We start from the raw sequence: 12,809 nt of genomic DNA, 5'->3' as shown, positions 1-12,809 counted from the left end.
TACTTCTCCAATTATTTTGTTTATATGTCTCTCTGGCGATAGGTCATTGGTAATTGTCACCCCAAGGTCTTTTCTTCATGACTGGTTTTATGTCTTCATTTCCTATCTTGTACATACTCCTGATTCTTCTTTCACTCTTGCCAAACTCTATTTTCTTGCATTTTGTCGTGTTGAACTCCATTTGCCATGTACAGCTCCATTTCCATATTCTGTCCAAGTCTTCCTGGAGTAGTTCGCAATCTTTGTCACATCTCACTTTTCTTAACAATTTTGCATCGTCTGCAAATAGGCTCACATAACTGGACACCCCATCCACCATGTCATTTATGTAGACTGCGAACATTACTGGTGCCAACACTGATCCCTGTGGAACTCCACTCTCCACCAATCCCCATTCTGATGGTCTGTCCTTAATTATTGTTCTCATTTCTCTTCCTACCAAAAGTCTTCCATCCATTTTAGTAAACTGCCATGCACTCCTCCTACCATTTCAAGTTTCCAGATCAGTCTCTGGTGTGGTACCTTATCAAAGGCCTTTTTTAAATCCAGATATATTCCATCAGCCCAACCATCTCTTTCCTGTATTACATCTATCACCCTCGAATAGTAACATATCAGGTTTGTCGTGCATGAACGCCCTTTCCTAAAACCAAATTGACACTCACAAAGTATGTCATTTTCTCCAAGAAGTCTGTCCATCTAGTCTTCACCACCCTCTCACACATCTTAGCTACCACACTTGTAAGTGACACTGGTCTATAGTTCAATGGGTCTCTCTTGTTACCTGATTTATAGATTGGGACAATGTTAGCTCTTTTCCAGTCTTGGGGCACTACACCTTCCCTTAATGAGGCATCAATTACTTCACAAACTTTTTCTGCCAATTGCTCCCTGCATTCTCTTAAAATCCATCCTGATACCCCATCAGGTCCCACAGCTTTTCTCACTTCTAAACTCCCCATCATGTTCTTGATCTCCTCCACCGTTACTTGAAACTCCTTCATAATCCCTTTCTGTTCCATTACCAGTGGTTTGTCAAAAGCAGTCTCCTTTGTGAATACCTTCCGAAAGCATCCATTCATAGCCTCTGCCATTTCCTGGGATCTTCACTGCATACTCCATTTACTTCTAAACTTTCAATACTTTCTCTATTTTTGATGTTGTTGTTCACATGTCTGTAAAAAAGCCTTGGTTGGTCTTTACATTTATCAATTATATCCTTTTCTTGTTTCTTTCTTTCTTCTCTTCTAATCAACACATATTCATTTCTTGCTCTTTTGTAACTTTCCCACTGCTTAATCCGTCTTTTCCTTCTCCACCTCTTCCATGCATCCTCTTTTCTTGTTCTAGCCTTTTCACATCTATCGTTAAACCAGTCCTGCTTTCCAACTTCTCTATGTTGTCTTATTGGTACAAATTTTTCTCACCTTCTTTGTATATTTTTATAAATTCCTTCCACTTTTCATTTGCTCCTTAGCACTCTTGAATTTCATCCAATTTGTCTCTTGAAAGAATTTCTTTAGGTTTCCAAAATCTGTCTTGGCATAATTCCATCTTCCCACTTTATATTCTTCATTTCTTCTAGATTTCTCTTCGTCTATCACCTTGAACTCCAAAACTGCATGATCACTCTTTGCTAAAGGGCACTCCACCCTCATCTCCTCAATGACCATTGGCTCTGTACTAAAGACCAAGTCCAGTCTTGACGATGCTCCCTCTCCTCCAAACCTAGTATCTCCTTTCCCATACCTTTTTCACTTGATCCACCTTTATATCTTTTTTAACCAGCAACATCACTCCTCCTCCCATCTGTTTGGAAGCTCGTGTGGAGTGTTCTTAGAGCTGGAACAGAATGCCGGTTTATACATGTGCTGTTGCTGACTGCAATTCTATATCAAAAAAGAAAAACCAAGGCGTGAAAGGATGGACTGTGTTTCCCAGGAAGAAAGACACGACTCGAAGAAGATTATGGGAGATACGATGTAAACGAGGCCCAACGTGGAGAGCTACCAAGGACCATGCTATCTGCTCAAAGCACTTCATAGATTGGTGCAAAGGACCGTCAGCATCACATCCAGACCCTGAACTGTTTGCCTATAACCGGTGGGGAGCAGGTAGAAACACTGCAAACAGTATTTGTGAAGGAGGCAGACGCCGCAGTGCACAAAACTCAGATAGCCCTCCACTAACTTCGGATGAAGATATCCCATATGTCCAAAAGCCTGATTGCTACATGGACATAAATGGAGAAGTACAAGATTATGTGCAAGTGGAGGTTAACAGCAAAGAGTCAACATCACTTGCATCAGGTATGTAGTTTTTGATACATTATTTCTCTTCTTTCTTGTTGTTCCTACCTGAAACTCTCCCCACTGGATAGTTAATAATGGCTGGATGTATACACATTAGGTCAGAGGAGAGATTGTTCATAGTCTATGATACCAAACCATTACAGTTAAAGTACAACAAAAGGTTTTGTTACAGCCATCATAATGCTGTAATACTAATTTTTTACCAGAGACCCAAACTTACTCAGAATATATAGTTTGCTCAAATTCCACAATATTATTTATTTGGTTGATTAATTACCTATTATCTTTTTAGATGGACATGAAACCAAAATGTCACCACCACCACATGCTGACCACACATATACAATGGCAAGCATTCCCAGCACTCCAGCAGCTGAGCCAGTGGATGCTGCAGTACAAGTTGATGTGGTTAGTGTTATTTTATCTTATTTTAGTCTATTTGTTTATTTATTTTTTTATTTTTTTATTTGTTTATTTATTTATTTATTTATTTATTTTATTTTTTTTTTTTTTTTGTCAGGTAGAATATGAAGGCTAGAAGGCAAACATCCATTGTCCAGCATCGTAATCTAGCTGTTTTCTTTTAAACATTCACAAAACCCTTTTTATACATAATACAATAGTAAAAAGGGGCAATGGTTAGGTTAGTTTTGTCAGGTATAACTCCAGCATCTTAATTTTGGTATTTTTCTTCCAAGTCTGAACTAAGCTAAGCTAACCACCACTTTAGAAAAGAAGAGAGAAGTTACTGGTTAGGATTACAATGAGAAATCCAGTTATTTTACAAAGGATACATCTCTATCTTTTCAGGGGACACATGCTGCTAACAAGATACATCGGCGAGCCATGACAAGAGACATTATTCTTACTGATGATGGTAGTGTGAGGTTTTACACCGGCTTCCCCTCCAAAGATACTTTGGTAACAATATTTGACATTATCAAGAAAAGGGTCACCACTATTAACTATTGGAGAGGAGCAAAATATGCCAGTAAAGGTGTGCATGACAATGGTCCAAGTGGTCGCATGAAAATAATTGATCATTTTGATGAATATTTGCTGACTCTTGTATACATGTGGCGAGGCTTCACAAGATGCTTTCTGTCAGACTTCTTTGGAGTTTGACAGAGCACCATAACTTGCATCACCACTACTTGGATAAATGTACTCTTTGAGATAATGAAGAATTGGATACTTTGGCCTTCAGCCCAGGAGGTTCGGAATTCTTTACCAAAAATTTCCCACCCCAATATGCAGATACAAGAGTCATCCTAGACTGTACAGAATTTTACCATGTAAAACCTAAGAACTGTACTGCCCAAGCTAGCACATATTCACAATATAAGCACCAAAATACTGTTAAGGTAATGATTGGAATAACTCCTCGGGGACTAATAACATTTGTCTCGCAGCCATATGGGGGGGAACACATCTGATAGGCACATTGCAGAAAAGGAAATTTTGGACAAAATTGAGTCAGGAGATGCTGTGATGGTTGACAGAGTATTTAATATTGGTGATCTGTTGTTACAGCGTGGTGCAAAACTACATTCCTCCTTTCACAAGAAAAACAGAAGATGGTAAAGGTAAAGGAAGAACATTAAATCAAAGTGAGATACTTAAAACAAGAGAGATAGCCTCACTAAGAATTCATGTTGAGCGTGCTATTCAACGGATGAAGACGTTTAGGATCCTCACCAAAAAAATGAGCTTTAATTTATGGCCCCTCCTTCACCAGATCTTAGTTATAATAGCTTTCTTCTGCAATCTGCAGCCACCACTCTTAAACCACTAGTTCATGTCTAATGCTATGAACCTGTAGGGTACCTGTTATAGAGGTTGTAGGTTTAAGTAAAATACAAATATAATAGTTCAAAGCCACTTTTATTTCACCAATAAATGAAGTCTCACTTGAAGAAAAAGAAAAGTAAGTTGAGCAAACACATGAAATGCAAGAATATTTTATGTACATATTTACCTACCCATAAAAGTTTCTCTCCCTTTCCACAAACTTGTGCATTGATCAGTTCCTCAAAGAAACAACACATGTTCCTACATCTCCAAGACCTCTGGCAGCACAAACCTATCATAAAACTTCAGAGCTCTTCCACATATGTATTTTGAAAATACATTTCATCATACGCTATACGTTCCACAGTGATGTGTGGTTTCTTTTGGGTAAATATAACAAAATCACACCATGAATATTTTGTCACACCTAACTGGGCCTGAACCTGGGTATACCACTGTGAAGTTTGTTTTAATTGCACTTCATTATTTTCCCCTAGTTTAAGGTGGTAATTACACCTTTGCTGGCAATTTCCTCACATGTCATATTTTTCAACCTGTCACTATAGGGACATTTTATTTCCAGTAGGCCTTTGCTGCAGCACTGGCATGAAACCAGGCCATATGGACTTGCCCTTAGCAGTGGATTATCTTTATTTACCATCAGGCCGGAGCTGATCACTTTACAATGTTTATGTTGGGTATTCATGAATTTTACATACAGTTTCTATGCAACTGCTTCATTTTGCAGGCCATAGCCAGTAGCATGATTCCCTTGAAATTTTGACTTCCCCAGTATCTCCTGAACAACATAGTTTCCTGAGTCCCTTTATATTTTGCTGCTCTGTGCAGTATACTTGCCGTCAATGCACCAAGCCTCTGCTGTTTCCAGACTGGACATTGATGCTGCTGCTTTGTTTCTTGGAAGATCTGCTCCCTAATTGCATCAGTAGCCTTAGCCTGCAAAAATTCAACAAAAGAGCCCTGAAAACTTTCAGACATAAACAGTCTGGCAAGCTCAGGAATCATCAGCAGTGGTGAATTTTGACGGGCCCAAAGAAAGCTATCCCACAAAACTGGATCCTTGAGAGGCTGCAGTATTCTCAGCAAGTCTTCACTGATATCTGCCCTATTATAACTAGAGAGAGACTCCCCTACAGAGTTATAATTAGCGCGAGAGCCCTTGTGAGAGTGGGATCTTGTTCTGTCCGTGCTGGAATTTTTTTTTTTTTTTTTTTTTTTTTTTTTTTCAAAGAAAAAGAAACAAATTAGAAAACAATAAAAACTGCACATATACACAATGCATACTAATTACCTCAATAGTAAAGAATAAAATACTAATAAAGAACTATGAACAACCATGCTGGAAATTTTTTTGTTTTTGAGGAAAAAGAAACAAATTAGAAAACAGTAAAAACTGCACGGATACACAGTGCATACTTATTACCTCAATAGGAAAGAATAAAATACTAATAAAGAACTATAAACAACTGTGCTGGAATTTTTTTTTTTTTCCGAAGAAAAAAAAATTTTAAACAATAAAAACTGCACATGTATTACTCATGCATACTCATTATCTCAATAGTAAAGAGTAAAATACTAATAAAGAACTATAAACAACCATAGATTTTGAACTAGTTATTTGGGGAATATCAATACTCAAAGTATCAGAAGTATCGGCCCAAAAATTGCCAATACTGATACCTAAAAATATACCGATACTGATGCATCAGTACATCCATAACTAAAAGTTGCAAGGAACCATGTGCCTCCAACTTGAGATCCATATACATGAATATGTGCTTGACATTTGGAAGGATATGGAAAAGGAATATAGGCATGAGGAATTTCCAGTTGAAGGATAAAGATAACTGAACAGACAAAAGGAAAGCATAAGGATAAGAATCAATAGTACAATTTTTAAGCCAATTACTCTCATGACAACAAAAAAAATGTTCGCAAGGGTCTGGCCGAAGCAAGACTACACCTTGCACAGACAACCTTTTTAAAATATAAACTGTAAATACTCAAAGCAACAATTCACTGATTTACAAAAATTGTCAAACAAGGATTCCTCATTTATGTCTATACTCTTACCTATACTCAATGTTATCCAACTTCTCATTGGATTTGCCTTGAGTGCGCGGCTTGTTCCAGGTGCATGGCATATCTGTGCATGACCACTTGGCACTTGCTGGCTGAATGCCATACCGCTGCACAAAGTCCGCAATGGCAAACATCAAAGCAACTACATGTTTGCATCCACCATCATCTCTGCAAAAGTATTAAAAATTGTACCCATTATGACCTTCTAAGTATAAGTTTTTGCTCCTCAAATTTACAAAATATGCCATGGAAATGGATTTTTACATACACTTTAAGTTTGGTACAGGGCTGCCATCAACCCTGAAATGTTCTTGGCAACAAGAATATAATTGTTTTTGGTCCAGGGGGAGCAGCCCTCTGGCTAGCACGTTGTTATGTCAGGTTAGGATAATTTCACTGACAAATTTCCAAAATTCTGCATGTAGGGATTTTTGGGGGGGAATTTCCCTTATATCCTTGTAGGGATTTTTTGGGGGGAATTTCCCTTATATCCTTGTAGGGATTTTTTGGGGGAATCTCCCTAATTTTCTTGTCTAGGGATTTTTTTAAGTTGTTCCTACAGGTTATGAGTGCTGCTTTAGTGTTGTAGGCATCAAAATAGAAACACTGATGCACTACCTAACGGCAGACTGTTAATGCAATGAAAAAACTAACTGAAAGGTTAGTGTGCCTCACTATTGCTCTTGTGATAACAGCCATCTTAATCTGGATTTCATTGCTAGCATCCTGACCTAGCCCAACCTAACCTAGTTAAACTCCACAAGGCCTGGGTGATTATGAGCACTGTTTACCATTTTCAAAAGCTGAGCCTTGTTGTATCCCGAGCACGGTATACTCAACTTCAGAAAATCCCTCAGTTGGGACACTGTCCACTTTTCGGTCGAAAATGTCTCCATGGTGTCTTCTGAAGTATTCTTCTTTGGTGTGACCGTGAGGTGTTGTTGTTGTTGTTTTCGGGCTTTGACGATCCCACAGCAAAAACGTGGGAGGACTGGAAGGTAGCACTCAAGAAGGAGCTTGGACACCCTGACAAAGTGCAAGCAAGTAGACGGGATCTCGCTGCTTTCACTCAAGGCGATTTAACCTTTCATGCCTTGGCAAGAAAGGCGCGACAGCTGGCAGCTCGTGCATTCAGTGGTGCAGGCGCCGCCATCATCAAGAGGGAAGCTGTGGAGGCATTTTTGAAAACTTTGCCTCTTGAGTTAAGAGAAGTAATGAGAACACAGACGACGACGGTGGAAGAAGCCTGGAAAGAAGCAGAACATCACCACCAAATGATGCAGACTCTGCCACCTCCTGTCGTGGCTATGGCTGCGGAGACTGAACCTACTCGTATGAAGCAGTTGGAAGCCACCATTGCCACACTCCAGCAACAGCTACGAGACAATCGTGAGGGTCAGCAGCACAAACTCTGCCCACAACAAGGACAACTTGGAAATTCGGTTATATTGGCCACATGCAGTGGGAACACTGTAAACCGGAGTTTAAACTCCAACAGGGGCGATCCGTAGGGCATCAAACCTGACTCTAGCAACATCACGGTGCCCATTACAGTAGAAGGACAAGAGGCAGTCATGTTAGTAAACACAGGTGCTAGCCATAGTTGTCTCTCCCTCACCTTCTACGGCAGGAATAAAAACAAGCTGGTGAGCCTTCAACGCACATCACTGGTGCAAGGAGCTGATGGAGCGAGGCTAGCAGTTGATTGGGGGACACGGCAACTATCACTCTAGTGGGAAAACAACATTGTTGGGACATTGTTCATCATCCTGCAAGGCCTGTCAGGAATCGATGGAATACTCCTCGAAACTCTCAGAGTCAAAATCTCGAAACATGAGCACACTGCAATACCTAATGGAGGCTGTGACCAAACTTCTAAGGTTCTATACCTCTGTGACAACATTGACATCCCTCCCAACTGCTGGCGCCAGATATTGTTGCCTCATGACCATACTCACGCCATTAGTGTATTCTCTCCCACCTCGAAACTTCCCCCCGGCCTTAGAGCTGCACCAACAGTGTCAAGTGGTGAGTCAGCAGTTGTTGTCATGGCCAACTATTCCTCAGAATGAGTACATCTTCAAAAAGGATGGGAAATTGGCACTATCGACCCAAGAGAGCTCACAGAACTGCCAGAAAACACCCCAGGCATGGTTACCCTGCCAGAGGTTCCTAACAACCTAACACTATCACAAACATTGACTTAAGGAACCTGTTGATGGACTATGGAAATATATCTGCCCAGGGGGACGGCATCAATGGTTCAACTAACCTCACAGAGCACCACATATACACGAAGGGGCCACCCATCAAACAGCAGTTCTGAAGACAACCACCAGCTCAAAGTAGCAGTGGGGAGCGTAACCAGGTAGAATCCATGGTACAGCGTAGCATTATTCGGCCATCAACAAGTCCTTAGTCGTCCCCAATAGTGCTGGCCAAGAAGAAAGATGGCTCTTTGAGATTTTGTGTTGACTATCATCGCCTCAATCCTGTCACTGTAAAAGATGCCCAGCCCCTTCCGCGTATCGATGACACACTGGAAGTTCTTCATGGTTCCTGCTGATTCTCAACACTAGATCTACAGAGCGGGTACTGGCAAATTCCCATTCGAGAAAAGGGCAAAGAAAAAATGGCCTTCTGCACAGGTGATGGGGAGATGGGTACCCGCACCCATCTCCCCCTTGACATCGTCGCCAGACACAGCAGTGTGCCTTGCTGGGACGTGGGGCTCAATCACGCCCCATACCCCACATCATTGGAGCCCCCCTACCTCACCATCCTTCGACCGGCTATGGGGCGAGGACTACCCAGAGCCCCCACTGCTACTACATTGCCCTGACGTGGAGCCTGGTACTGGCAGAAGTGGGCAAGCAAGCCACACCCGGCGGATCCCTACCCTGCGTCATCAAAGCAGGCCAGCCATCCAACTCCAGGTGGACTGTTCGCCACCCCCAACAACCTTGTCCCCGAGCCCCGGGCCTCCCACATCCGAGAAGCCACCCACACTTGGCCAGTCACTGCCTAACACCACCGAGGCGAGGATTGTTCTGGGCGTCTGTCACTTGTTGAAGTAGATTGTACATTATCAAAGAAAGAAAGAAAGGGATTATACTGTTTCCTTGCCCCTCAGGGGAAAGAACCACTTAGCCTCTTAACAGACGTAGTTGAAAGAGTTTGGCCAGGCAAGGTAAAAGCACGGAAGCACAGTTTTTGAAAACAATAAGAGGGACCACATCAGGTCCATAAGCCTTCCGAGGGTTTAGGCCAGCGAGGGCATGGAAAACATCATTTCAAAGAATTTTAATTGAAGGCACGAAATAGTCAAAGGGAGGAAGAGAGGGAGGGACTAGCCCAGAATCATCTAAGGTGCAGTTGTTAAGGCCCTATCACACTGGCCTATGATACGCGGAACCAGGAACATCCGCTCTAGATAGCTGGAACTTACCCGGGATTAGTGGAACCAAGTTGGGATGGCTTCATATCCATCCCGGTTCTCCGTATGCTATCCCAATGGAAAAGTAAACATGATATATGTAATAAAAACCTTTCATTTGAACTAAAAATAATGTGACGAAATTTATCATATTGGAATATTAAATAATATTTCATCAATTTAGAAAGGTAAAGTATATATATATATATCATGTAGATAGGTTGGGCTCATGGCAACCACCTCTGACTCTAAAGTTGCCATCGCGCACGTCTCAGCTTTTCTCTAGTTTTTTTTTTTTTTACTTACTTTTCTTTAACAAGAGGAAGTGCAAATGCAGTTCCTGGACAAAGCACAGGCTGAGGTATAAGCGGCATGGTTTTGTTCTGGTTTATTTTGATTAGGCTTTGTCTTGGTTAGTGGGCCGTTTGCCTAGCATAACAAGAACACGGGCAGCTTGTGTGTGAGTGTTCCTGGTTTCGTACCAAGAACTATGGCCCACGTTCCGCGTATCATAGGCCAATGTGATAGCCCCTTTAGCAAAAGTTTGAGAGAAGAGTTCAGCTTTAGAGACAGATAAGATGGCAGTGGTGCCATTAGGATAAAATAAAGGAGGGACAGATGAAGAAGCAAAGTTATTGGAGATATTTTTTGGCCAGATGTCAGAAGTCTTGAGGGGAATTGGAGTTTGAAAGATTTGACATTTTCTATTTATGAAGGAGTGTTTGGCAAGTTGGGGAGCTATAGGTACAACTCTATCTTGGTGATGTTTTGTAACAATTTACGAAAGAGGTAAGGTCCACTAATTGGAGTTTTTTCAAGAAGGGACTGTGCCACTTGTTCGGATGATAAAGTTTATCCAAACAAGGCATGAGAGAGCTATAAACTCAACTAAACAATGGCACTCCTAGATGAAATATTAGGCGAAGGCACTAGTAGTATTCTCAACCTCCTGCCTTATGTATATATCTACTTATACTACTATTATATGTAATAAACTTCTTCCTTAAATTATCAACTGTAAAACAAAGAATGTTTCAATCTTCGGTGTAGCTAAAGCATTTAGCTAAATCACAAAAAATAATGACTGAATTTGCACGCTAGCACATGACTTGGGAATTGTATATTTAAAAGTTATTTAAATCGGGGTTACTCCAATCAGTCAGTATACTCCCATTCATTATGCCTCCGATGTGTAAAATATAGATACATTCATGGTGGCAGAGGAAGTGTCTGGTTCGCTATTGTTCTCCCAAAATATCATGCTAGAAACGTTGTTTTTACTATTAAGACCATTAGAATTGGCATGTTTTGATAATCACAAAACGTTACAGACTATTGTTAGGGCGAAAAATAATATTAGATCCAAAAATACTGGAAATCTTGTCTGGTAAGCGCATTCCTCTTGATATCAACAATAATCTACCAACCACTTTCTTGGAGTGTTTAATTTTCTTCCTTAAACTTGATTGGGAAACTTTTTTTTATTATTGATAGGGAAGACAGTATGCATGCTGTTTATTATATCCCCGTGTTCGATTTACCCCAATCTTACCATAGTCATGACTTAGTAAGTTAGTCCACAGATTTTATAAACAATCCTTTATCGTAACCAATGTAGATCAATAAGTCTGTCCTATTTTATCATGACTAGCAAGGTGACACAAGCTTTATTACCCTAGCAGCCCTATTCATTATTACTTGTATATTTTTAGATGATAACTTGGCAAGTTATAACAATGTTACGAAGGGGTGGGGGGGTCAGTGAAAGGCGTAGGCCAGAGGGGGGACGTGGGCCTAAACTAACGCTACTGATGCACGGGAAAATTTCTGTCACAAAGACAGAGGGACGCTGGGATACTTGGCGTGCTGGCCAGCCAGACAAGGGCAGACAGACAGAGAAGGAGCAGTGCCTGGCTGCAGCAGAGAAAGCCTGTGGTGAGCTCTGGGAGACCTAGCTTCGACGAAGAGGCCTGGGGTGAGCTCTAGGAGGCTTATAATGAGCTCTGGGAGGCCTGGTTACCGCGAAGGAGGTATGTGGTGAGTTCTGAGGAGGCCTGGTGAGCTCTGGGAGACCTGGTTGCAGCGGAGAAGGCATGTGGTGAGCTCTGGGAGCCCTGAATGAATAACACTGTCTCGCACGTGTTATTCATTCCTGCCTACCAGTATTGTGTATACGTGCCCAAGAATTGCCCTCTCTGTCCCATTAGTGACGTGGACTCCCTAAAGCAGTGGTTCCCAAACTGGGGGGCGCGCCCCCCTAGGGAGGCGTAAAGAGAATTCAAGGGGGGCGTGAAGTCATCTGCTAAAAAAAATGTTTTAATAGATTATAAGAATAATAAAATCAAAGAACAAATATCTGCCATTAAATACATGCAAAATATGATTATAGCAAGTCAATTTTGCCAGTTTGCTAAAGTTTTTTTTCGCTCCCTTTCAACCAAATGTGTTTAGTTTACTTAGAAAAAATGTCTCTCTGAAATGTACTATTATTTGTTTGAGTGGCTTTCATTATTAAAATTTAATGCAAACAGAGATCTGTTTTCCTGAACAATGCTAAGAAATAAATGCAATAAAATAAAATAAGTTCACATGAGCAAAAGAGGAAGTGGGAGGGGGGGGCGTGCGGGTCTACTGGAAGCAAGAAGGGGGCGTCAGGTAAGATAGTTTGGGAACCACTGCCCTAAAGTGTAGTGTACAGTGTGTGACCAGTGTCGTGCGCAGGTGTGGTAGGGTGTGGTAGCTACAGGCGTCTTGGATGCTGGTGACTGTATGAGGCACCTGCGTGTGCCCGTCTAGACTTCAATAAAGGAGCTAAGTGTACCCTAACCCCAGTGCCCATCTTTTCCATCCACTGTGTCTGTGTCTGTCTATACTGCCATATTTTCAGTCTGCCTGGTGAGTCTCCTGCTTTCCACGCATCAATCATTGGCGCCGAACCCGCCTGGTTAGTGGTTACGTGGCGGTCACTGTGTCTGGTGCCAGCTGTGCTGTGGGGGCCTGATGGAGGCGCCATGGAGTTGGGCCAGCGTGGAAGACCCCGCTTACATAACAATTTGTGTCAGGAGCGTGAGATCGTGGCCTGGTGTTGAAAGTGGTTAGGTTGTTGCTGAAGTCAGAATGGCAGAGGCAGACTGTGGCGGTAATATGCAGGCAAGAAGATGGGCATG

The 12,809-nt window shown here is 41.7% G+C and overlaps 1 protein-coding gene across 1 annotated transcript; it reads left to right on the top strand.

Annotated features, from left to right (window-relative positions):
* Window positions 1–1,996: 1,996 nt before the first annotated feature.
* LOC123501387 lies at window positions 1,997–4,183 on the top strand. The gene is made up of 4 exons (XM_045250209.1): window positions 1,997–2,309; window positions 2,605–2,720; window positions 3,123–3,309; window positions 3,846–4,183. The coding sequence occupies exons 1-4, from the start codon at window positions 2,234–2,236 to the stop codon at window positions 3,914–3,916; spliced, it is 450 nt and encodes a 149-aa protein (XP_045106144.1). The 5' UTR covers window positions 1,997–2,233; the 3' UTR covers window positions 3,917–4,183.
* The last annotated feature ends 8,626 nt before the right edge of the window (window positions 4,184–12,809 follow it).

Source organism: Portunus trituberculatus, chromosome 9 (genome assembly GCF_017591435.1).
Source record: "Portunus trituberculatus isolate SZX2019 chromosome 9, ASM1759143v1, whole genome shotgun sequence".
Classification (NCBI taxonomy): domain Eukaryota; kingdom Metazoa; phylum Arthropoda; class Malacostraca; order Decapoda; family Portunidae; genus Portunus; species Portunus trituberculatus.
Note: the sequence above shows the minus strand (reverse complement) of the source record. Positions and strands in the feature narration are given on the sequence as shown.